Source organism: Acinonyx jubatus, chromosome A2, assembly GCF_027475565.1.
Source record: "Acinonyx jubatus isolate Ajub_Pintada_27869175 chromosome A2, VMU_Ajub_asm_v1.0, whole genome shotgun sequence".
Lineage (NCBI taxonomy): Eukaryota > Metazoa > Chordata > Mammalia > Carnivora > Felidae > Acinonyx > Acinonyx jubatus.
This window is the reverse complement of record NC_069383.1, coordinates 76,841,152-76,867,708: the sequence shown is the minus strand read 5'-3', so window position 1 is coordinate 76,867,708 and position 26,557 is coordinate 76,841,152. Positions and strand designations below refer to the sequence as shown.

The following is a 26,557-nucleotide window of genomic DNA, read 5'->3' as shown; positions in this document are numbered from 1 at the left end:
GACACTCTTTTGTAATAATTTGTAATGCTCACAACTCCTTCCCTGGGGGTTAGTGATTATGCCCCCTTTGCCAATAAGGAAACCTAGATTCATTGAATTAGTACCCAGAAGAGTTGTTGTGACTCAAGTACACAAGACCACAGGCTCTAGGACTTCAATGTCACCCTGTCTTTCAAATGCAAATACTTTCCTGTGGGGGGTGGGGGAGGAAGGATAAAGCAAACTGAAATTATTCTATAGAAACCTATGGCTGTGAAAGACTTGATGTTGAATAGTTTTGTTAGTTTTATTTAAAAAAAAATCTCCAGAGATAAACATATTATCAGTTAACCAGCTTTTCAAATAGGAATTTCCTTTTTCATTCAGATTCTGAATTGCTATCCATGTACATTTCTTCTTATACTATGAAAAAAATCTGTCCAGGTCAACTCTGCTGTAGTACCTTTTCAAATATGTGAAACTTTAAAAAAGTGGGGGGTTGGGGGGGGCAGAGATTGCCAGTTTTATATGTGGTAAAGGAAGATCTTGCAGGTAGGTTACTGCACTGGACACAGTGGCTTAGGCAGCCATTCTTGGTGCCTTGAAATAAATAGCTAAGACCAGATCATAGACATACATGGGAGTGAAGAGCAGGATCAGGGCTTGACCTGGTCTCTGGTAAATCTCCAGAACAACTAAGGACTTGGGACAAGTCAAGAATATTATAGCCTTCATTTTGTTACTTGATGGCACCTTCAGGATGGGGAAATACGTGTATGGCTAAACTGAAGTCCCTGTTTTGGGTGTAAAGCTAGACTTATGAGTGTACATAAGCGTACTTACTCCGTGTTCTTGCACCTGTATTGATCTTCATTTTTTTCCCTTAGTCTTTCCATTTACAGCCCACTGGCACTCCAGGCACATACCTACTTCAAACAAGCTCAAGCCAAGGCCTTCCCCTAACTCTGACGGCTAGTCCCACAGTAACCCTGACAGCTGCTGCTCCTGCTTCTCCTGAACAGATCATTGTCCATGCTCTATCCGTATGTTATCTTCGTTCCTTGATTTTTCTACTTTCTCTAGACTGGCTAAACTGATAAGTGTCACCAAATGGCTTTTATTTTTAATACTATGATGAAACCCATGTGCCTTCAAAAATAATGTATCTCGGGGGGAAAAATCGATTATGTATTCCCTTCAAGTATCCAAGTACTTGTTAGGGAACAGGATTTGTTGACAGAAAGTTTAAGAACCAGAACTAATGTCGTCCATTTATTTAAACAATGTTTCCTACCACCGTTGCCTTGGGAACAAGGTTTTACACCATCACTCTGCCTTCATTGGGATATAACCCTCATCCCATGTCTGTCCTTACAGGAGATTTTGACAGGGGTTTTAGAAAAATAGTGTAAGAATTCAACCATTCCAGAGGGGAGAGGGGAGGGGTGGGGAAGGGACAGTAGGGTACCATCTGTAGATGGTATTTTTTGTCTGTAACACGAGTCTGGTAGGTCCTTTTTCACTTTACCATTGTTTTTCTTTAACATTTTATAGCCAGAACATTTGTTGAACACAAGTGACAATGTCACAGTACAGTGTCACACACCAAGAGTCATCATCCAGACTGTTGCCACAGAGGACATCGCTTCTTCCATGTCCCAAGCAGAACTGACGGTAGATAGTGATATTCACTCATCTGATTTTCCTGAGCCTCCAGATGCCCTAGAAGCAGACACTTTCCCCGATGAAATTCATCAGCCTAAGATAACTGTAGAGCCATCATTTAATGATGCTCATGTATCCAAATTCAGTAACCAAAATAGCACAGAACTGATGGATAGTGTTATGGTCAGAACAGAAGAAATCTCTGACACCGACCTTAAACAAGAGGAGTCGTCTTCTCCTTTAGCGCGTGCTTACGTTACTGAGGTAAGTTGCAGCCAGGGAAACAGGCTCTGGGTTCTTGCCTTGAGCCTCAAACCTGCAGTTTTTAAAGAGCCTAAAAATGATCTGGGGGAAGTAAAGGTCATACATCCTCCAATACCTTCCTTTTTTCTCTAGACACAAAATCAAGTGCAAACCCCTACCTGTGACCTCACAAGTATCCGTCAGACAGCAGTATTGCTCTTAGCACTGTGCTTCACTAAAACCTTTCCCCCCTATCCTTCCAGTAGACTGAGAATTGTTTGTTGAAAACCTATGGAATCATTTTCAGGAGGGTGGTTAATAATAGGTCCTGGTGGTTCAGCTTAACCACCTTACTGACCCCAGTGTAACAGCATTTGTTTCTTCTACATTCAGGGAACCTGTAACTGAATTGCTTCTTTTAGGTTCTGTTTTGTCAATATTTAAGAGAGTAGGGGGTCATTACTTTTGCCCATTTTAAGGCTTCATTTTTCTTTGCTTTATAAAATATGGGACAGTGTTTGAATTTAAGTCCTTTTTTAAAACCTAAATGTGTTAGGGATCTTAAAACTGACAAAGAAGTCAGAATCTGATTTTTTTGAATTCCTATTGTTTAGGACCTCGAGTCTCCTACCATAGAAGAACAAGTTGATCAGACAACCATTGACGATGAAACAATACTTATTGTTCCTTCACCACATGGCTTTATCCAGGCATCTGACGTTATCGATACCGAATCGGTCTTGCCTTTGACGACGCTAACAGGTACTATAATAGAACTGCATCCTGTGCCTGCTACATCTTAAGGGGAAAGTCAGGCTCCTTAGTTCTGTTGTTTTAGTCTTGATCCAACAGTAGTTCATCATCTTGTTTAACTTTGCACTTTGGTAGAGTACTTACTCTAACTTCTTGACCTGGTTTAGAGTACATACACTTAAAACTTAACTTCTTACAGATCCAATACTCCAACATCATCGAGAAGAATCAAATATCATTGGATCATCTTTGGGCAGTCCTGTTTCAGAAGACTCAAAGGATGTTGAAGATTTGGTCAACTGTCATTAGGTAATTCTTAAAAGACAGGTACCTCAGGCAAAGAAGCCACACTGTTAATTACATCTCCAAAGATATAGGAGCAACTCCCAAGAGGCTGAATTTACCATTCCTATGGCTTTTAAATAGCTACAGTGCTGAAGCCACATACAGTGTTGCTGCTATGACTTTTTACCTCCTTTAAATGGATCATCTGAGGTCTAGTCTTATGACAGTGTGTAGGTGACTCGAGTATGGAGGACTTAAACTGCATAGATCCCTGTGATTAGTGTTAATTGACAGCAGGGAATTTCATTCAGCTACTGAAAAAAAGTTTACAATCACCAAAGCTTAACTACTCTGTTTTAAAAGCAGTGATATTCATCTCTGAAGATCAGACATGGCTCTATCCATTCTCAAGCAGGCCTTTTCATATTTCAGAGAAGTCCTGTCAACATGGTGTGGAGCTTATCAGCGACCCTCAAAAATGTTAAGTATCCTTAGTCTGAAAGTTAACCAGCATACACACACACACACACACACAGACCTAAGAGACGATTGTGTGGCGGTTGCTTTTGGTTTACCCATTGCTGGCAGTGGGAGCTGATTTAGGCCGGGTACACAGAAAAAAAGCATTAAAAGAATTAAAATTCACTACAGGTTTTTTACTACTTTTAAAGGGAATATGGAAGAGAGTAGCAACACAGCTCACCAGAAGCTAAGCAGACTTTTCACCCCTTCGGAACCCCCCGTTGTTGGTTTACAAAGTTAGCACTTTGAAGTAAAATTAAACTAAATGACGAAGGAAAGTTGCCTACCCCATACCAGGCGTGTTTCTTACACGTTTTGCTATACAGATGACCCAGGAAATAGTTGAGGAAGGTATTGCAGTCTGCCCTTCACTTTAGTGCATTAGCTGGTGGGGTGCCACTTAACTTCTCCCTCTCAGGCAGTTTTAAAAACACAAAATTTGCTTCTGTTAGCAAAGGAAAGAAATCAAGAGTCATTCCTGTATTAGAGAAGGTTAAACCAAAATTAGCCTCTAGGATTTTAATGAACATGACCCCAATAGAAAAGCCACACACACACACAAAAACAAAAAAAATTGTATAAATTATTTTATTTATTACTGTAATTAGATCTTCACAATCAAAGTTGTCTTTTCACCGTCTGTGTTTTGTTAATGTGAAATTTAATTGTAGTTATAAGCAAAAGTTGGTTGCCTAGGGAACAATAATTGTATATTCAGTTTAACAGAAATAAAAGAATATTTGTCTTAAAATGCAAGATTGTCACATAGCCTTTCACCATGCACCTACATTATAAAATTTTAATTTCAAAAGTGAAAATTGCTTGTGCTGTTTGAGCTTTAAGGTTTGGAATGTTTCAGTGCAACATCAGCTCCTTAAAGAAAAAAGCAAAGCAATCTAGGATACGTCTCCCCTGAAAGAGGGAATTTTAGATTTACAATTAACATGAAAATCATGTATCAGACTTGCACAGGAGATTCTTCAGCACACCTGACCCAGCTCTTACAGTCCAAGTGTACAGCTTCGCAGAGACCTGATAAGTGTTTCTCCTCGGCAGCCTCACTTCCCCACGTCATGGAAGTACAGGTTTGCACATATACATAACATGATGAGCGAAAATAAGATGTAGTAAATTAGATTTCTAAATTTCGGTTCTAGGTCTCCTTGGCGATACCAGTAGATCTAAAAAGAAAAGAAGCATTAAATCAAAGTTTAATTAACAGTCACTGGTCCTGGCATTAAAAAATTTTAATTCAACTAATCTTTTCTTCCACTGTGACAGATTTCATCCATATAAACTTTTCTCCCTCAATGAGGCCCTCTTTACTTTTAGTCTACATTCCTAAAACTAATGCAGCCAGAATGTAATTTTGTTTCCCTTTTTTCTAGTAGTACCGAGTGTCCACACCCAAGATTATGCTTATTCCTGCTTTCTCACCTTTGGTAATGTTCAAACCGATAGTCATCCAGTTATTGACCAGCTATCCAAGAATTTGTACCTTGTAGATCTGTTTTAATTCTGTGAGTAAAAAGTACAGCTCTCTTTAGGTACTGGGAAGGAGGGTAACTTTTAAATTCACAGAGCAGAGTCAGATTGCCAATACAAAATAAGAGCTTTTATACCAAACTAGACCCTGTGTGTCATTCCGGGGCGTTAGGCCGGGAGGGTGGAGAGCATCTCTGGTAGCTTTGTTCCAAAGGCTCTGGAAGGGCATGGGCCAAAGTCTCCCTCAGATCATACAAGTCGAGCAAACAAAGTCAATTAGATAAACACATCACTATGAAGATATAAGCCCCATGTGAATCAAAACTATTGTTTTTAAGGGTGTCATTTATAGTATTGGTTCTACCTCTTCTCAAAAGAAATGAAACAACAAGCCAACTAATGAATGACTAAGCCCCTGTCCAATATCCAAGTGAGGACCTATCACCATCTTTGTTCCTTTATGTAAAAGACAAGCATCTTTATGGTAAAATTGTACATTCTTGTGATAAGGATACAACTGTAGCTTAAGATTTCCCAGGAGATTCTTGGGTTAATTACTTTCATTTGGGTAGATATGCACAGAGATTAAAATAGACTAATTTTGTAATTATCAGAAATAAATCCACAGTGCTATGTATCTCTTCCCTTAAGAGCAGTACTGGCATTTGCCAAAGCCTGTTGGACCCTGTATGTTGTAGCCCTTGAAGGAAGATGAATTAAGTAAGTTAAACTTAAACCTTAAGTTTTGGCCACCCAAGTCTTAACTCTTTTTTTTTTTTCCCCTTCCTCCTGTTGGGGTTTTCTGTTTTTCACTTTCAAAGGAAAAGAGTTTTCCTTTAGATAGGAACTTAACTTTGAGATTTAAGGGAAAAGGAAACTGATTCCAAAGATAAATAAAATATCTAAAATTAGTAAATACTGAGAATTCTTAACATTCTTGGTGGGGCCAGGACTAGGGGGTAACTAGACACACCCCTTCTTATAGATCTAAGGCTGGGAATCTGTCCTAGGTAGGCACTGCAGCAGTCTGCCCTCAAGGGTTGTCAGTAGTACTCACAAGTATGCAGGCAGTAATACTACTCAAAGAGATGCAGACAGCAAAAAATATATTCAGCGGTTTTGGAGGTAGTTGAGGGAAAACAAAAGCACTGATCAGCGTTACCTGTATGAAGAGAAACTGTGTCAGGCCTTAGGAGTAATTCCAATAGTAGGCTAGACTGGAGTTTAAGCAATGTCCTATTATATAGTATCTACCACCAGGTATGTTAATAGTAAAGTATTTGTAAATCTGTTCCAGTGTCTTACTTCTCTTAGCACTTCCTCTTCCTCTTTCATCAAAGGAGACAAAACATCACAGCTCAGAAAACTAGCGAAGCTCCAAAAAACCCTCTTAACAAAAAGATGAGAAAGCATTTAAACCTCATTCCAGGATTAAGGATTACATTGGAAAAAGTTCAACCTTTGTTATGTTATTTTGAATACTTCAACAGAAATGAAAACCAAAACAGTTTTTGCTGAACATTCTGGAGAATACTCAGGTTTCTAATACACTGGAGTTCTATTTCTACCATAGATAAAACATGATACCCATTCTTTTTATTAAGAAGTCAATGAAACAAACTTCACTAAAATTCGTAGACTTAGTAAAAATGTGGCATCTTTAGACCACAGAAAATATAGCTTGTCTTTATTTTACAGTGATAACACCAAGCTATACTACACAGGATGCCGAACTGTTACATGACCAAATAATCTTTTTAAACCAAAGGATAATGAATGTGCTTTAGTAATAAATTAAGGTAGTAGAAGGGGGCAGTTGTGGGTTATGTACAACGTTCCTAGACAAGGCAAACTCAGAAAATCGAGTTATTTGCTGTGTGCTATTTCATATACTCAACTGAAGGTTGAAATCAATTTAGCTCTTCCTGTTACCAACTGCAGTTTTATTCAAGCAGTAATGAAACTGAAAGCATTAATTTAACTATGACTTCAGTACTTCACATGGTCATGTACTGGCCCCTTTTAAGTTTTTTGTTTTTTGGGTTTGAGTGTTAACCACAATACTCAAGTTTTCAATAACTTTGGTTCAGAGCCTGCAGAAGACACAAAATCAAGGTACTTACTAGAATCAATAAGGATGTTAAGCTGCCAACAACTAAATTGATGATTCGATCCTGAAATAGAAAATAATTGTTTAGCCCTGTGATGGATCCACTTTCAGAAAGGTACAATGCTAGCCACTGGGGTGACTTAGAATTAAGACACCAAGGTCCTCCTGCCTCTCTCTGAGCTTGACACATACATACAACTGCCAGAAAGGCAAAGTGTACTGAGCCACCAGAGTGGAAAAGGTACTTTAGGAAGACAGGGACAACTAGTTGGAAAAAGTTTCTTGGGGCGCCTGGGAGGCTCAGTTGGGCATCCGACTTCCACTCAGGTCATGATCTCACAGTTCATGAGGTCGAGACCTGTATGAGGCTCTGTACTGACAGCGTGGAGCCAGTAGCCTGCTCTGGATTCTGTGTGTCCCTCTCTCTCTGCTCCTCCCCGGCTCATATTCTGTCTCCCTCTGAAAGATAAGTAAATATTTAAAATAAAAAAAAAAAGAAAAGAAAGAAATGGTTCCTTGAAAGGACAGGCCATTTTTACACTACAGTCTTCTGAAAGCTGGGAAGGACTGAATGGGCAAGGGATGCTTATCAATACTCCAACGCACGCTGGGAACAGTCTGAACAGAAGCCAAGGGACGGGAGCCACTAGGATGGCCAGCCCAGAGCCGTGGTGAAGAGATCAGAACCAGACTGCAGGTGATGTTGAGTGCCGTGAGTTTGGACCTACTTGTGATACTGCTTACATGTCCTTCTCTAATGTCATTTACAAGGAGATGCTTCTGCTAGCAGAGGTCACACCATGCCAGGGCTGGAGGCAATCTCAGACCATCTAGTCCAGTGCTTTTCCAACTCACTTAGTAGCAAAAACCTTCAATACGTAACACAAGTAGAATCATATGGCTGAATTTGCAGCCTGGGGTCCTACCCATTGAGCCTTCTCTTCATTCCTATGCCCACCCAAACAATTCCACAGGATGGTTTGAAATTTTTCTAGGGTACCTGGGTGGCTCAGTTGGTTGAGCATCTGACTTCGGCTCAGGCCATGATCTCATGAGCCCCATCAGGCTCTGTGCTAACAGCTCAGAGCCTGGAGCCTGCTTCGGATTCTGTGTGTGTGTCTCTGTCTCTCTCTCTGCCCCTCCCCCACTTGTGCTGTCTCTCTCAAAAATAAAAAACCAACATTAAAATTTTTTTTAATTTCTCATGTAATTCAATCCTCATTTTATAAGTTAATATAAATTTAGGTCCACTGAGTGTGGTTAAATTATTTGCATAAAGTCATACAGCAAGTAAAAAGCAACTTTTAACATGTTTCCCAAATCAAGATCACTGGCTAAATAAAGTTTCAGCTGTAGGGACTAAAAAGTTCAAATATTTTATACATATATAAAACTAGTGTATATATAATAATATTAGTAATATATAATACATGTATAATATATGGATTTACAGAACAAAGTCCTAAGAGTTTAAGACCTGATTAAGAAACACTATTTTCAGGCAGCGAGAATACCAAGTAGTCTTATTTCTGAGAAATCAAAACTGAGCAATCAGTGGTGTTAATGAGTGTTCTGGTAACATCTGAGCAAGGACCAGCGGAATATGGACCACGAGCAGCCAGAAAACAAAAGCTCACAGATGGAAGGGCACAGGAACAAGCACAGAGAAGCAACTGAATTCAGAGCCATTTTCAAGTTGTCTGCATTTAAAGATAAGAATCCAAAGTTAAGAGGCAGGCAAAGCTGGGAGGGGAAAGTGAAGGAAAGCCAAGCATTAAACTGGGTGTGTTTGATCTAATCAAGGACAGACCACTCTGCAGACCAAGGCCACTGCAATTCACACACTGTGGAGGACAAAGGTAACAACTGACCACACCCTCACTTCTCATCCCATAGCTAGAGAAGCCTGCCCAGCAACAACCATCTGTGAGCGAAGAGACCCAGGGGAAAATTACGATCACTAATCACTTCTTTCCACACGCAAGACAAATGTGTGTGTGTGTGTGTGTGTGTGTGTGTGTGTGTGTGTCTTAACCTAAGATGTAGGGACCGTCTATTAATGGGAGCCCCATTGTCTTTACCTTGGGAAAAAGGTTCAACTTAACTCCTGTCTGTACTGAGAATATCTGCTCTGAGTTCCAAGGATTTGCAAAAGTTTACAAAGGTCTGCTCTGTGAGGTTTTACCTCACAACAGCTGTTTTACCAATAGAAGACAGGGAAGAGGTTCCGCTGAGGTAGCCAAGAAGCATCACTTATGTCCAAAGAGCAAGATGCCAATTAGGATCCAGAGCAGGAGGAAAAATAATAGTAATAGCGAAGGGATGGTAACTATGCCAAGACCTTGTACCTATCTTCTACAAATCCTGGGGTGAAGTGGCATTAGGACTCTTACAGGTGACAAAATTGGCTCTGGGAAACAATTTGTCCAAGGTCTCAGATCAGTAAGTGAAGGAGACAGGATTCAACGCCAAGACAGTGGATTCTGTTGACACTTCTCACTGGAAAAACACCTACAGTTGCTACAGCTGGTCTAGACAAACAGAACAAGACACTTAGCACAGAGATTACTTTTCAAGGCTTTAGTAGCTCTCCCAGGTCCCAGTCTCCAAAGAGAAAACACTGTAAGGAAATAATTATAAATAGCATTTCAAAGGGCAGTTTTCAAACTAATATGCACCAAATCAGAAAAAAGTACATGAAAAGAAATAATTTCTCAAAGAAACTCTCTTCCCCAGTTTTATTATTATCCTATTTCCATCTAGCAAAACTTCTCCCCTCCCAGATCTTTCTTCAGACCTTGTACTGCTGCTTATTTTCACTCCCCCAGAAAGCCCGACAGGATCAGAATCAGCCTTGATCCTACCTGCAGAGAGGATAGGATACAGAATTGGGACATCCTTGCCAAAGACTCAGCAACAAGTTCAGAGTCTTAGCTTATATGCATATTATGTATATATAAATATATATATGTACACATTAGCACAGAAAATAGAGTATAGTTTTGTGAGGAATTCTGCATGTATAACCTTGTAAGTGATTTATTCATTTAAACATCTCAATTATATCTCATTAAAATGAAAAAAATTCCTATATTCCAGATGCAAACACAGCAAATAAAATGGTCTTTACCTTCCAAAAGTTGATACCATCCAGAGCTCAAGAGGGCACTAAGGCGAAAGGGAGAGAACCTAAGAGAAAGTCAAATCTGAAAGAGGACTAGCAGATGAACAAAAAGCAAAGAAAAGGTGGCCCATGAAGAAGGAACTTAACCAAGACCCCAGAGAGAACAAAAGCATGGCAAATGGACATGGCCAATAGTTGAGCCAGCTTTGTCAGAGCTGAGAAAAGGGGCTGGAGTCAGCCTGGGCCCAAAGCAGTTAAGTCTTCATCTAACTTTGAAATGGAGAAGGAGAACACGAAGAACATACATCCCAATGGTTTGTAGCTGGGATGGCAGAAGGTAACCCCGTAAAGTAAGGAACATACAATCTCCATTTACTAATGAGTAACTAGGTTCAATGGGATTCATCTGTCAAGGTCATAAGGCAGGTAATGGCCGAGTCTATCCAATGCTCTTAGCAAAATGGAGGCCAAAGGTCTAAGAATCCTTAAACCAATCTGTGTGGACCCTGAAATTTTAAGAGTTAAAGAGACGAAGGTTCTCATCTCCATTCTGCCACTGGCTAACTCTGAGTCTACCACATCAGAGGATTGGGCTACATGGTATCTGGTCCCTTCCTGCTTTAACAGTTTCTGGTTCTGAATCATCAGCTTCAGACTGCACTTGGGCCAGAGTAGAAGGCCTACTCCCCAGCAATCAAAAAGCAGAGGAGCCCCCAATCTTGCCTGGTCAGTCATTAGCCAGCATCCTGATACAAGACAGAGAACCCAAAACTCATGTCAAATGCTCAGGTGTTTAATGATGGCTCTGGGAGGAAACTGGCAGTAACTCCCCAAATAACCAAAAACTGGCATTTGCCCTCAGCAACCTGGAAACATCCTGGTTCTAGACTGTTTGGAATGCTAACATTTCCAGAGCCACTTATTTTTTGTCTACTTCCAAAATGGATTTCAGGACTTGGGCTACTGTAGTAAAATTCTAACCCATTTAAGTAACAATAAAAATATCAAGGCAGATTTTCTAAAGGGGTTTGGCAAGTGGAAAGATAGATGATGAACATATATAAATTGAAGCGAAGAAAACGTTTCTGATTTAAGCTCAAATGTTAGCCCTAAGCACTCCTGACAACCAAGTGGGAAGTGCAATAGGGTTTAAAAGGGCTTGCTAATTATTAAGCACACTGGATCATTAGAAGAGACAAACTTCTGGATCTAAGAGTTCGTGGCATGGGCCTTTGCAAACACACGGATGCAGAAAACACAGCTACTTAACACATAACCGTCTCACGTTGACCCACAAGATAAACAAAGGGCGTGATGTTCTCAAAAGAGTGAGCTGTAGGGTGGGAGGTGGGATGGCTGACGTGCCACACTCCCTATCTGACCACTCACCCTTCAGAGCTCAACTCGAATAGCAAGTCCACTGTCCTTCCTTTCTGGCCACCATCCTTGGGCACACCCCACCTCCCCCCTCACCGCCCTTCAGGAAGAGATGTGCTGGTCTTGGGGCTCCAAGATCACATTGCCCAGATTTATGCTTCCTGCATCGCAATACGCTCTCTGAGCCGTATCCTCCATCAGGACTGGCAGTTAGCTTAGGGCGAGGCACGCAGCCTGTCTTCCGTGCAGCCCGGCACACCTCCTGCGCTCTGAGGAGAGAATCGACAAGAGAAGCGGCAGAGGGCATTTTCCTTAGAGGGTCTCTCACCACCAGAGGCCACTTTCATCACTCATCGGGGGCCCGGCTCCTCAGAAGTCTCAGCTCCCAGGCCGCAGAGCACGTGGCCTCACCGTTCCGGGATGGGCACGCCGCAGCATGGGGACGGGGACACCACTGCACCCAAGCGACGGCCTGGTTCCGCAGCCCACAACGTCAGGTTTTTGCCAGCCACAAAGGCCCGACAGCCCACTGGTGCCTCCCAGGCTAGGTCCCATTAGTTCCATGGAATTATCTAGGTTTCCCTATGTGAGGACAAGCCGAGTTATGCATTTTCCGCCAGGGCAAGACCAAGCCCCGGTTTCAGAGGCACAGGCAGCAGCCCCTGCTGCGGAGTCCGTCCTTCGGCAGTGCTGGTGGTCACTCCCAGGGAGTAGGAGGAAGGAAAACAGGAGGCTCTCTGCAGAAAGGAAACCCCTGGAGGGACAAAGCCATGGAAACGTGCCCTTCCACTCCCTGGAAGGAGACAAGAGGGGCCAAGGGCTGGGGTAAGACTGTGAATTCCATTTTTGGTGTCGCCTCTAACTTTGTGACTCCTTAATACCCTGCCCCTCAAACACCAGAGATCCCAGCACACCCACTCCCTCCCACTAAATGTTCTCCCATCAGTCCTCATACCCACACTTGCAAGTCCTGTGAGCCATCCCTGTGAGCCCCCAAAACCTGTTCCACGTGAGCAAACGGCTTCGTGGACCTGCAGACTTCTCCCACACCCTGAATTTCCCCTGCTGCCTCGGTCTCTGAACGTGGTCCCCGAAAGAGACTGTGTCACCCTCATACTCATCCCCAGTGCACTGGGCTGGGCTGTAGGGTGCAGGGTGTTCCCCGCTTCACGGGCCAGGTAGGGTTAGCAACTTCAGTTAATATCCTCTACGGGCTGAGTGTCTGTGTCCCCCAATTTCTCAGGCTGATACCCTTATGCCCAATGTGACCATATTAAGAGGTGGGGTCTTTGGGACATAATTAGACCACGAGGGTAGAGCCCTCTGGAATGGGATTAGTACCCTGATGGGGGGTTCCAGAGATCTCCCTCGCCCTTTCGGCCATGTGAGGTTGTAGCTTGTGTTTGCACCTCATCTCGGACTTCCGGCCTCGAAAACAAAGAGAAAAAAAAAGTTTGATGTTTATAAAATCCCCGAGTCTGTGGTATTTTGCTGTTGCCGCCCGAACGGACTAAAGCATCCTCTTTAAAATATATGTCCCTGGCAATAACCGGTCGACTTCTTCCCCTCGTCTCAGTTACTTCACTTATTTCAGCACCTGCTTCGGCCAAATCTATATTCCTGCAACACTCTGCCCTACGTACACCCACTGACTAGACCATTCCCCATCAGTTACACCAAAGCTCTAACTTGAGGGCCCCCCTATCAATTTCGGACCATGGAGTCAGCAGCTTCTAACGCATGGAAAACTCCCCAATGGATCTGTTCATCTGCTCTTCATGCTTTGAAAACCCAGTCCTGAGTCCCTCCAAACCCTCGACCGCTTCTATGCTCTGGCACGAAGCCTCGCTGTGAAGCCTTTCGACTGTCCTAAGCCTACCTACCAGTTTCCCGTGCGTCTCCCAGGGGCCACGTATTCCTTGTTCACTGTCACACTGTGGGCCACTCACTACACACGGCCACATGGCTGCAATCCAGCCCGATGCTACACTCTCCAAGCTGCGCACCCTGGCACCAGCCTGCATCACCCCACTGGCAGGAAAACCTTTCTGTAATTCAGACAAAACCAAGCTATGTGGCTTGGGAAGCTGCCACTGTCCAGAGTGGAAATAACCTTCTGACTGTATAAAGGTGCCAGAGAACTGGATAGTAGAACTGGTCATTTCCCTCTGCTGACCACAGTACCCAGCACATACTGGATGCCCAAATATTAGCTGAAATACACACTACCTGAGTTTACTGCAAATTCGTGTTTTCAGCTGAGCCTTCACTGTATTGCCACTGCCTTGTGAGTGAACTGTCGCTGTCTCTCTCCAGAAAGCGGTTTGCAGATCCGTCTCAACTCAGCTTCCGGATCCCACTCCTGAAGCCTATACATCAGCAGACATCCTTTTAAAAATAAGATGCCGGGGCGCCTGGGTGGCTCAGTCGGTTAAGCGTCCGACTTCGGCTCAGGTCATGATCTCACAGTCCAGGAGTTCGAGCCCCACATCGGGCTCTGTGCTGACAGCTCAGAGCCTGGAGCCTGCTTCACATTCTGTGTCTCCCTCTCTCTGCCCCTTCCCTGCTCATGCTCTGTCTCTCTCCGTCTCAAAAATAAATAAACATTAAAAAAAATTTTTAATTAAATAAATAAGATGCCAACAACAGGAAGATAACTCCTCCTGTTTCCACCCCTTTCAGCCTGAAGAGGATCAAAAGGTGACCAGCTTCTCTGATCCTGCACCTGTTTCCTGGCTCAAGTAATTATCACCATTTCCGGCTTTATGTTCAATCTCTCCTTCATGGAGTCCATCTCCAGCCCAAAAATCTCAATTCCCTCCAACATCGGAAGAGCCTTCCATCCATACTGCATCCCACTTTGATGTTGGTCATTCATTCTCCATTCATTTTACAGGCAAAGTGTTAGGAAATTAGGAAGAAAATCAAACAGGGTCAATGGAGAGTGACCAGGGTGGAGATGGGGGGCTATTTTTAAAAAAAGGTCAAAGAATCCTGAGGATGTGACACTGAGCAGGGGCCTTTATAAGGGAAAGGAATGACACAGGCAAGGATCTGGCAGAAGGGTATTGCAAACAAGCCACTGCAGCATGTGCAAAGGCCCTGAAGCAGGAGTAAGCTTGGGTACTAGATGAATAAAAAGGGGGGGGGGGGGGGGAGGTGCAGAATGACTGAAGCTTATAATAAGGAAGAGAGAGAGAAGAAAAATGATTTGTTTAATGTCTTTCTATCTTCCGTGTGGTACACACATGCTCTGTGAAAAAAGATAACTACCCAACATATATTACACCTCCACAGACATAGTATGCGCTCAGTTAATAACTGAATACAAGCATACATACATTCATACTCAACAACCTATAGCCTCCAGAAGAAAATCATTCTTCCTAGTACAGCATTCAAGGCTCTCCGTCCAGCCCAGCTTTTCCTCTGTCACAGTGGTGCTCAGAGTTCCTTCACCATTTCCTGTACTTTCCTGCTCATACCCCTTTGACACAGCTGGACCTCCTGCTTGGGATTCCCAGTCACCTCCTCCCGTCAAAAATCCTACATTTGCTTCAAGGCCTAAGACTCAAAAGCCCTCCGATCTGGTGCCCCAACTATAATTTTCTCTAGCCCCTAGAACAAGCTTCCAGCACTTTGCTCATTCTTTCAATAAAGGCCTCAACCCCATTTTAAATTCAAAACTTATCCTCCATAACCCACAAGAGCTTCACGTCATTAAAGACAGTGATGATCTTCTTTTATGAGGGAAAGAGCAAACAATCCATTCAGCACGTATGAAATGTCCAAAGGACACCACTTCCTACCATTGTTAACCAGACTGAGTGATTCAGACCCTTGAGCCACATCCTACAATTCTGTTTCAAAAGTCTTTGCATTTCTCGAACGTAAGGGTTCCAATACCATAAATAAGTGGCCAATTCTCGGAAATGATTTTCCTTTTATTTCTTCCAAATCACAGTGCAAAACTTCTTGTCAGGAAAGTTCTGGGAATGGCCCAGTCAGAGGTCTTAAGAGGCAGCCCTATAGGAATAAACATACCGAGAGGACGTAAAACGTGGAAGGTTGGGGCCCAGATGAAGCAGGAAATCTCACACCTTCCAGTGGGTTCATTTGGTTCCCCCAGAGCTACATACTCTTAAGTAGGAACACCCCTCACACTGTCATCTGGAGCAAACCTAGGGACAGCATCCAAAGGGTGGAAAGCGAGGGGACACCTTATCTCACTGGCAAAATCTAGGTGATAGTGCACTTGATCATAGGTGCTACTGCTCAGACTTCCTGAAGACACATGGGACTTTGAACGATGCTAGGAACAGAGGCAGCGTAAGACAGTATTTATGAGAATGCAGACACGCCCATGCTTTTATCACCTTCACACCCCCAACTCTCACAAATGCACCACGACCACCACCACTGCGTGTACATCTGAACCCCAACAGCCCCCTCATCTCCTTTTGGACAAAGTACCATGCATAAACATCTTTAAGTGTTTCCCTTATTTCACAAATCGGTATTTTGAAGTACCTTGCATTTGTGAATACTTTTGTATATCCATCCCACCAGATTCTTTCTCATAGACATGTGCACTTGAAATGTATTAATTTTATTAAAGCACCACTTAGGGACATTCGGCAGCAGTAAAAATAGAGAACGAGCCTACTCCACAAGTTTAAGGGGCAAAATAATCCCTAGAGTTGGTACCCACAGGAAATGCCTTATTTTATGTGCCATGACCTTCAGCACAGGAGGCAGAGTACAACACTATGAGGTGAGGTGCCTGATGGACCAGGCAGATTTCTTCTCCTGCCATATGCCAGCCTATGTCCTTAGAGGAGTCACTCAACTTTTAAGCCTAAATTGCCATATCTGTACAGTGGTCAAACATGTACAGTTGCTCTAAGGATTTAGAGATAATATATGTCAAGCCCCTAGAACACAGTAACATTTACCAGAGCCAGTCAACAGCTGCTAATATGGCATTGGTATTATTTCTACATCTAATGAGGTGTCTTACCAATGACATGTTGGGTCCTCAGAGATGAGCGGGAATGGAGACGGTCCAGACCCTGGACCCAATTTCTAAGTCAGCCCCAATTTCAAATGCATTCCATCATTCCCACAGGGACACTCAAATTTGTCAACCCACTTGATCCTAAAGCAGCTCAAAAAATATTAGAGGGGCGCCTGCGTGGCTCAGTTGGTTAAGTCTCTGACTCTTGATTTCAGCTCAAGCCGTGATCTCACAGTTCATAAGATGGAGCCCCCTGCACTGGGTTCTGCGCTGACGGTGCAGAGCCTGCTTGAGATTCTCTCTCCCCATTTGCCCCTCTCTCTCATGCACACACTCTCTCAAAATAAACTTTAAAACGCTGCGTGTGTGTATGATCATACATATACATGGCCCATAGACTCACCGTACGAAAAAAAGGACTCATTTCAGTAGACCCAGCCCACCACCACACACCTGCAAAACTCACACCTATCGAGAGGACAACTCAGCAGACCAGACAGCCCTCTTAAAGGCCAACCTCGGTTTACAGTTTTTACGCAATACTGTATGAAGTTTCCTACCTGCCCCTTTGCTGAAGCTCAGCAAGGAGAGGATCACATGAGGACTCTAACTGCATGAGAGCCTGAAGCACCATTTCCTGTTGTGGTATCCAGTGTTCCAGGTTTCTGAACACCAGCCCCCTCTTCTACTGTCACCCAGTATGTCCCAAGAATGTAGGTTACCCTTCTGATGTTGCTCCATTTTCACTTAAGGCTTAGCATACGTAACTCCAAGAATCGGGTAAGGCATTACACCCAGTGCCAGAGAGGCTGGAGAAATGAGGCAGCTGGCTTTTCTCAAGGAGGTTACACTCAGGTCAGGAAGGCACAATCTCAACAAATCCCAGACAACACAAGGAGTTAAGTTCCAGGGGGCACCTCTGGCCACCAGGCTCCTTTAAGGGCAGCATGGGTGCAGGCTGGGTTTTAAGAAAGGCTCTAAGGTGGAGACGGAAACGGAACAGGATTCAGATATTTGGAGAAGAGAGGGTGCTGAACCTCGGGAACAGGTTTCTTTACTCACTTAAACCTTTAAGAGGCTCTCCCTCGTAGTAACTTCAGGGGCTGCATACAGACACGTTCCTTCGCCACCTTGCAACACAATTATTAACTCTGTCCTTTCATTCTTTTTCCTGAAGCTAATTACAGAGACCAGGAGTGGGATGCCAGTTGAAATGTCTGTCTTGCAGAACCGGTAACAGACACCAGGTTAACATGTAACATACCAGGACCCTCTGGCTGGCACCAAGACTCTGAGGACAGCACATGATAACCTCAAGAAGTTTCGAGGCCCCCCTGAGAAGTTTCAAGGCCCATCCACATCCTGCCATGACTGCCACATATTCTGCTAATCATGTTCCTAGGCTCAATAGGGCAACTCAGATTTGGCGATGCTCCCCTGTCTTCTTATTGGGCTGCCCTCCTCTTACTACAACTTTCTCTGCTTCACACCCAGTGACTCAGAGACAGGCTTACTGCACATCACCAATCCGATTTCAGGGTTCGGCAACAATGCTACGGAAAGGTAAACAGCATTTGCCCATAGCGGGAGACAGCTAAAAGCAAAGAGGTGGGTGGAGAGGTGCCAGCCTGCCCTGAGTGTCCACACAGCTTGGGTAAGACCCAGACATTTCAGCCCTCTCTATGCACGAGCATCCTCTGAGAGCCTTCCCAAGTCACCTCTGCCAGAGTCCAACCCCCAGAGATCCCCAGTCCTCTGGTCTGAGGATGAGAAAGAGCAAATTTATTATGGTAGGGAAGAAACAAACGATGGCCTGAATCATCCTGAACTGTCTCCAGCACAAGAAACCGCAACTCAAAGTGGTTTGTCAGGCTATCTGAGAGGCAAGGGGACGGTTGATCTGGTCCCTTGGGCTACGACCTCTCCCATGAGGGAGACAGGAGTTGTGCTCTGAGGTTTGCCCAGAAGCCGTGTCAAGAGGAAAGAAGCTAGAAGCCTGCACCCCTGAGAGGAAAGACTTCAGGGTTCTAGGCAGGGGGAAGGGCGGCAGCCAGACATAACCATCTTAATCACACCTTTGTCCTTAATTAAGCAGCAACCTTTAAACCCACCCTCCCACAAAAAAAAGGACACGAAGGAGCACTCTCATTTTACACTATCATTTGCAGAAGCCACATGCCCCAAGTCTGAATTGCTTTAACTGGAGTACCGGACATAAAAAGACCTTCCCCCCGCCCCCAACAATTTTATATGTTTTGTTTACAGGAAAAGAACAGAGGATGCTTTTTGTACACGGAACTCTTGCCTTTGGAACCAAAGATCTGAGCCTCAGGGCCCAGTAACTTGTCCTCTACACAGAGCGCTCCACCCCCACCCCAATCATCAGAGTTCAACGTATGCACCTTGGCCAAAGTCACTCATTTTCTTCTATAACATCCAACCACCATCACCACCCCCTTAGAAAATGAATCACTTATTTTGGGGATCAGTGACAAACCAACAGAATAGGCTGGTCTAGAAGGCAGTTTATACTATATTCTACCAGTATATTCCCGCTTGCTCCAGCAAGGAGGTGCTGGTTTGCGTTCTCCCCAGAGACAGCCATCCTCTCCCTCCCGGCCTGGGTTCACCCCATCTGCACTGGAACACACGGACTTCAGATGATTGGGAAGGTAGCCAGCAAACCAAACGAAGACCGACTCACAAGCTTGAGGTTAACATAGCGCCCCTCCATTACACAGAAAGACACCCAACTATGTGTTGTCCTAAGGCATACTTTTAAAGGCAGTCCTGGAGGGGCTCCTGGGTGGCTCAGTCTGTTAAGCATCGGACTCTTGACTTCAGCTCAGGTCATGATGTCAGGGTTCATGAGATCAAGCCCCGTAAATCAGTGCTGACAGCATGACAGCCTGGAGCCTACCTGGGGTTCTCTCTCTACCCCCACCCTGCTCGTGTGTGTGCTCTCCAAATAAATTAACTTAAAAAACAATAAAAAATAACAATAATAATAACAAAGACTGCCCTGCACAAGAGAGGGGGAATTTCTCCAGGTTTTAGTTCAGGAGGGAGGGAGGGAAGGAAGGAAGGAGCAAAGGATGAGGCTTTGTACAGTAGTATTTCCCAAAGGGTGTCCTGTAGAAACCGGTCTCATGAACACTCCCATGGGGGAGGTAAGAACTCCATACATAACACCTCGTGCCAGTCCTAAAAGGCTACGTCACCAACAGTCCAGAAGTACTACTTATCACTCTCTCCAATCAGAGTCCCTGAGAAAATTGCCATATTCAAGGTTCTGAGAAGTCCCACAGAAAAGAAAAATATTTTGTGATAATGATTATGGAGCCACCGTAACTAAGAACTCACCTGCTTCAGAACCGTGCTGTCCAATAATGTAGCACTGGCTGTTTGTGGTTACTGAGCACCCGGAATGTGTCCAGCACAAACTGACAGGGGCTCAAAGTGAAAAATACACGCTGGATTTCGAAGGCTTAGTCCAGAAATGTAAACATATGTCTGCTTTTTATATTGATTTTACATTCAAATGTACTAAAGTTTATTTATTTGAGAGAGACAAAGACAGTGAGCAGGGGAGGGGCAGAGATCCCAAGCAGGCTCTGCACTGTCAGCAAGGACCCTGACATGGAGATTGAACTCATAAACCATGAGGTCATGAGCTGAGCTGAAACCAAGAGTCGGAAGCTTAACCAACTGTGCCACCCAGACGCCCCTCAAATGTACTTTTTTTTTAACCTTTTTTATGCTTATTTAGAGAGAGAGAGAGAGAGAGAGAGCGAGAGAGCATGTGCGCGTGAGCAAGTGGGGGAGGGGCAGAGAGAAAGAGAGAGAGGGAGACACCGAATCAGAAGCAGGCTCCAGGCTCTGAGCTGTCATCACAGAGCCCAACGCAGGGCTTGAACTCACGAACCGTGATATCATGACCTGAGCCGAAGTCGGATGCTCAACCGACTCAGCCACCAAGGCTCCCCTCAAGTGTATTTTTGATAGGAAATTAAATAAGACATATTAAAATTTTACCTGTTTATACTTTAGCATGGTTACTACGACATTTAAAATCACATAGGCAGCTCACACTTTATTTCTACTGGCTAGTGCTCCTTTAGAAAATGCTAAGCTAGAGCATAGGCTTGGAAATCCCAGATATATCCATCCAGGTAACTGTGCCAACAGCTGTTTTTCACTCTAGAGAATATACATAACTATATCCCAGAACTTGGGAATGGATAAAAATAGATGAAAACAACATTCTGACCAGGATTCTAAAGCTACCCCACCTAGCAATATGTAATTCCAAAGGAATGACAGTTTTCCAAAAAGATAAACATCGTTCCTTTCTTTCTTTGTCTATTATCCCTTCAATATTTAGGTAATGACAGAACTGCTTCACTCCGCCTTTCCCTCTATGGCTCTATGTGAGAGGGTATTCCTAAGCATCATGCAGAATTCTGAGTACGGGATCCCTGTACACGATGCACATACTTCATTTACCAAACTCTAAGTTTGAGTAAGTTTGGACTTTGGTAAATGAAGTATGTGCATCCCGTACAGGTGAAAACAAAAGTTCCTTCAGAGACTGCCCAAGAGAGCTGCTCGAGTCCCACTGGGTTACATATCAGTTGTTCTACAGTAGATTCTAGTATCTTTCACTTACTCTGTGACTCACCTGTTTCCTGTGAATGGAAAACTGGTATGTGAATGTCTATAGTGCTTTTCAAAGAATGTAGCACAGGGGCTCCTGGGAGGCTCAGTCAGATCAGCGTCTGACTCTTGATACGGGCTCAGGTCATAATCTCATGGTTCGGGAGTTTGAGCCCCGCATCGGGCTCTGCACTGACAGCGTGGAGCCTGCTTGGGATTCTCTCTCTCCCTCTCTGCCCCTCCCCTACTTGTATGCGTGTGCTGTCAAAATAAACATTAAAAAAGAATTTTTAATAAAAAACAAAGTATGTAGCACAGACTGCATAATTTACCATTTACTATCCTATTCAACTCATGAAAGCAAGTTTTTAAAACATTACCAGGCAAGCACTAGTAGTGTGATGGAACAAGCAGCCTGCTGTGTGTTTGGTTTCCTTAATTCCAAAAGTAACAATGCCCACCTCACAAAGGAATTGGGTGACCAAGCAAAGGAAAGTGGAACGCCTAGCAGGGTGCCTGTGGCATTGAGGACACACGACTTCCCTTAAGACGTTGCTCTGCTCTGTGGGCTTTCAGTCACCTTTGCCTTAAAGCTAGAGACTGGACCTAAAGCTCTCTGGTCCTTTCTCGATTTAAAATTGAGAGGCTATATGTGGTCAGTTGCTGTAGAGCAAACATGGTTACTGGAAGCTCAGAGGCTCTATCAGATTATGACAGGACGTAGGCTTTCCCCTTTCTGGATTTTCTCCTCAGGAGTTGTAATGTATTAAGTCTCACTGTTAAGTGACTTTTGTGTCCAGTTTCCTAGCATCTGAAAGAGAGCAAGCAGGGAAAACCTACACGTAGGGGCCAATGAAGGTTTTTCTCTGGGTCTGCAGGAACAGAGCCTGCTCTGGCACTGACTGTCCTCCATGGGAATGGCTCCACTGCAACATGTCCTACCCAGTTCCTGTGCCTTGCCCACTTCAGATCCTCCAATAAAATCATTTGCTGTCCTTAAAGACACAAATCTCCATCTCTTCACACCTGACATCTCAACTTGTAAGACATACGATGCACAGATATACTCTTACCCTCAACCACACCCAGGCACCAGCAGAGCTCAGCTGTCGACCAAGCAAAGTTTGATGTAAGCTTCAGATGGCAAAGCAATTTCCCTGAGTGCGTGTACTGCACCTCAATAGCTAATGCTTTCAATAGCCGCTTTGGGGGCACCTGGGTGGCTCAGTCGGTTAAGCATCCAACTTGAGCTCAGGTCATGATCTCATGGTCCCTGAGTTTGAGCCCTGCATTCGGGCTCTGTGCTGACAGCTCAGAGCCTGGAGCCTGCTTCCGATTCTGTGTCTTCCCCTCTCTGCCCCTCCCCTGCTCACACACGCACTCTCTCTCAAAAATACACATTAAAATAAATAAAAATAGATGCCACTTTGGCTTCTAACTGTAAGTTAAGACCCTGGATATGGTTTAATTGTTATCCTTAAAAGAAATAACACTTTTGTGCTGACTGGAAAAAAAAAAAAGTCACGAGGTTTTCTCCCATCCTCAGACCACTGGCCTGTTTCTCAGTTCTGTGTAACTTCTCTATGTCCAATTATTCTGTCAGCCTCATGGAGGTGGCTAAAGGGAGCAATTCTGTTATCTGGAATTATATCTTATCTAAAAACACTTTTTTTAATGTTTATCTATTTTTGAGAGAGAGAAAATCTGAAACAGGCTGCAGGCACTGAGCTGCCACAGGCTCAGCCTGCTGAAACAGGCTGTCAGCACAGAGCCTGATACAGGGCTCGAACTCTCAACGGGGAGATCGTGACCTGAGCAGAAGTCAGACGCTTAACCGACTGAGCCACCCAGGTGCCCCAATTATCTTATTCTTAACGTTGTCTCGGAGTAGCCAAATCTTCTGTTATAAATGCCCAAAGCTGCCTAAATAATGCCAGGCCCATATACTCTTGGACTAAATAATTATGAAGCCAACAGATAAACATTTTGAAAGGTTCTTGGATGGTTTCAACTTGATCACAGGCAATAGGAAACTTACAGTCATTAACTATCTAGGCCCAAGCAAGTCAGAAAACATCAATATTTCTCAGTGCCTCTATAAATCAAGTCCATTACCAAATCATCCACCTCAGTATTCAGGGGCTGTGGGGCTTAAAAAGGGGGTCAGAAGTCTACATCACCCAGAACCCCAATCTGTGCACCAAGGCACATGAGGCTGACAGTGAACCTCTTAGCTCTTGGAACAGCTGGACAGTCAGGTGCCCTGGGTCCAACAAGCAGCAAGCTGCTGCCTCCACTCTCCAGGACTCAAATCCTCTTCTTGTTAAACCCCAATTTAGGGACATTTATATCTGAAAGCCCAAGGCTATCAGAAAATCTGAATGGAGAAGCCATCCAAGATCTTGCCAAAGCTTCCCAAACAAAAGTGACCAGTTTCTCCTGTGTACCCCAACATACCCCCTCTATGCCCCGCCATAGCACAGATCCAATGCATCACATTAGTTTACATATTTCCCTCACCTGTGTTCCTTGGATCCCCAGGGCCTGTCACATAACGCTCAATAACTGTAGCAGAAACAGGTACGTCTAATAAACTACAACCATGCTTCTCAAACCACAAGCAATGTAGGCAGGGATTATGCAAAGCCCCCAAATAAACAAGGTGCATCTTCCTAGAGATCAAGCTTAAAGCATTTTCTTGTTAAGATACTTTAAGAAAACAAGGACATCCACAAAGAATTTAAAAAATAAAGTAGTTGTCCTGTGGCAGGCTGGCAGCCCAAATTCAGGACTATGCCCCACACTCCCGGGTGTACAAGTTTCCAATCCTTGGTGTTAGAGGTTCCCCGCCAAAGCTGAGAAACCCAAGAAGCACTGGACTCCACATGTGCCCTCCTTTCTGAGAGGCCTGAAAGTCCTTTTCAGGGGAGAAAGGTTACTAAGATCACTTTCTAGCTGGAAAAAAAAACAAAAACAAAAACAAAAAAACCACAGGCTAATCTTGCCAAAACAACTCAAAGTTACGGCTGAAGACAGGAAAAGAGCTCTGTCTTCAATTACTGGCCCTGAGCATCACATGATAAAGCTTGTAAGAAGGCATTATCCTTGTCAGAAGGCTAAAACAAGATACTATGGCTTGTTTAGGTCCAGAGACTCTTTGATCCCTTCCAGGAATGGAATGCCATCAAAGAAAATCTCATTCCAAGCCTCTTTTTCTTTGCTTGGCTGCCTCAGTATAAATCCTTAATGGCTCTAGATAAATACTAATCAGAAGCACCTCTGCAGGGCTCTTTCTTACGAAAGCTTTGGTATCACACCTGAAGCCTCTCAGAGATTAGCACTCGATCCCCCACGGAGGGAGGCTTCCGCACTCCCCTGAAGGGCCCCTATCAGCCCAGAACTTCCTGAACTTTTCTCCACCCCGCCCCCGCCCCCCCCCCCCCAAACCCTGCTTTCAGAGCTCCGGGCCAACCCTACCCCCAACAAGGAGCCAAGTGGCAGGACAAACATCTTGAGGGAAGCAGGATAGAAGAAACAGCTCTTTCTACCCACAAGTGCTTCCCGGGGCCGCAACCAGGACTCTGGGCGGGAGCGCAGACACACAGACACACAAACCCATTACCCTGGAATCCGGGTCCGCACTCACCTTGGCCGACGTCTCTCCGAACAGAGGTCTGTTGTCCAGGCCACTAGTGCCATACGTCCTGGTAGTAAAGTCCTCCATTTTAGGGTTTCTTCGCTCTCCCCGGGCCACTCAAAACTGAGCCAGCATTACCTCCCGAAGTGGCAGGTCCACGACTCCCCACGTCGCCTATTCACCGAGCGCCCATGGCGGAAAGCCCCGGAGGGTTGGGGACGTCCCGCGGCGGCAGCGGGTGGGCGCTCAGGCCCGGGGGACGAGGCCGCTCCGCCCTAGGCCCGCTCCCCTCCTCATAGCGAGCGGCCGCTGCAGGAAGTGAAAGGAAACAAACAGCGCGTGGCCGAGTCTCCTCGGGACGCCCCGCCCGGGCAGCTCCCACTTCCCCAAATCTCGGCGCTCAACCCCGCCGGACGCTGCGGCTTGCAAAGCAAATCGGCGGTCCCGCGCTCCCGGGGCTACCCACGATCCCCAGCCCCTCACCACCCCATTACTTTACGCGATAGTTTCCCAACCTTTCTAAGTATTCTGGTGAGCACCAATACCTCCACGCTCGAGGAGGCGGTGGTCCTGAGAATTCATTACAAGCCCTTCTCCAAACCCCCGACACCTCTCCACCCCTCCAATTCTCGAGCGGCGTAAGAAGTGAAGTTGCCCGAGCCGAGCGCCCCTCGGACCTCTCCCGCAGCGGTGCAGCTTCAGGTCGCGACCGCAGCCGCGCCGGGCAACTCGGTTCCCCTCTCAAGTGTTGCAACTACCAGCACAGCGTCGCGCTTTCAGCAGCTCCGGTTCCTCTCTCAGCAGGAGAGTCGGCCCGGACCGCGCCAGCGGAAGAGAAAATCCCGCCTCGGCCCTGCACAGATTGGCCACCCTCCCGGGAAACGCCCCGCGCCCGCCCCGCGCCCGCAGGCCAAACCTCTGCGTCCCCTGCCGCCCTCGCGCTGGGGAGTCCTGGCCTCGCTGGGGTCTGCTGGTCTCAGGTTCACACCCCCGCCGGGTTTCGGGGCCGAGGCTCTGCAGCGCCGGCGAATCGCGCGTTGAAGAAAGAAGCCCTCCGGGCTGGCGAAGAGCGAGCTCGCGGGCCGAGCACTGCGCTGCAGATACCTCTTCTCAGCTTCCCCGGCCGGGACCCGCGGCCTCTGTCGCAAACCGACTCGGCCCGCCCAGGCTACGTCACGGCCGAGGCCGCCAATCCCGCGGGCGGTGGCGCCGCATTGGCTGCGGAGCTTTATTTCTAGAGGTGCCAGTTTATTCCCAGAGGTGCGGCCAGTCTCCCTGGTTGCGTGTTTCTTAGCCCGTTAGTAATTAGCGTCTGCGCGATACACGTGGGCAAAAAACATTTCTGAAAGTAGCTTTGCATTTGGCTGAAAAGATCTTAAAAACAACCAGCCTAGTCTTTGCACGACTAGGACGCAACGGGGGTCACTGATAAATTTGGTTTAGGGTTGTTTGTGTATTTCTCTTTTTTTGTTCTGTGATAGGCATCCTGTGGCGTTTAAAGAACAGTTGGGACGTGATACTTGTAAGGAAGATACTTCCTTGACTTGCCCACTCATCCTGCTAGTGATTGTGCTGACTAAGCGTGTTAGCAGCCACGGAAAACGCTTCATGTGTCAACCTTTTTCCCGGGTGTTACAGCATAGTCAACTGGATGTGGACGACATAGTGTCACTGCATTTGGAGTCATATGCAGTACAAGTGTTG

The 26,557-nt window shown here is 45.2% G+C and overlaps 2 protein-coding genes across 8 annotated transcripts in view; one reads left to right on the top strand and one right to left on the bottom strand.

Annotated features, from left to right (window-relative positions):
• DMTF1 (cyclin D binding myb like transcription factor 1) overlaps positions 1-4,198 on the top strand; it is a 44,866-nt gene extending 40,668 nt beyond the window's left edge. For all 7 annotated transcript variants that reach the window (XM_027071791.2, XM_027071787.2, XM_027071789.2 and 4 more), the window contains 4 exons: positions 867-1,022; positions 1,534-1,908; positions 2,502-2,649; positions 2,840-4,198. In XM_027071791.2, coding sequence (XP_026927592.1) covers positions 867-1,022; positions 1,534-1,908; positions 2,502-2,649; positions 2,840-2,949 — 789 coding nt within the window. In that variant the 3' untranslated portion in view covers positions 2,950-4,198. The remainder of the gene's footprint in view (positions 1-866; positions 1,023-1,533; positions 1,909-2,501; positions 2,650-2,839) is intronic.
• TMEM243 (transmembrane protein 243) lies at positions 4,022-25,710 on the bottom strand. The gene is made up of 5 exons (XM_027071796.2): positions 25,369-25,710; positions 24,863-25,162; positions 7,056-7,106; positions 5,990-6,094; positions 4,022-4,628 (listed from the first exon to the last, which is right to left on the bottom strand). The coding sequence occupies exons 2-5, from the start codon at positions 24,938-24,940 to the stop codon at positions 4,506-4,508; spliced, it is 357 nt and encodes a 118-aa protein (XP_026927597.1). The 5' UTR covers positions 24,941-25,162; positions 25,369-25,710; the 3' UTR covers positions 4,022-4,505.
• Positions 25,711-26,557: the final 847 nt, after the last annotated feature.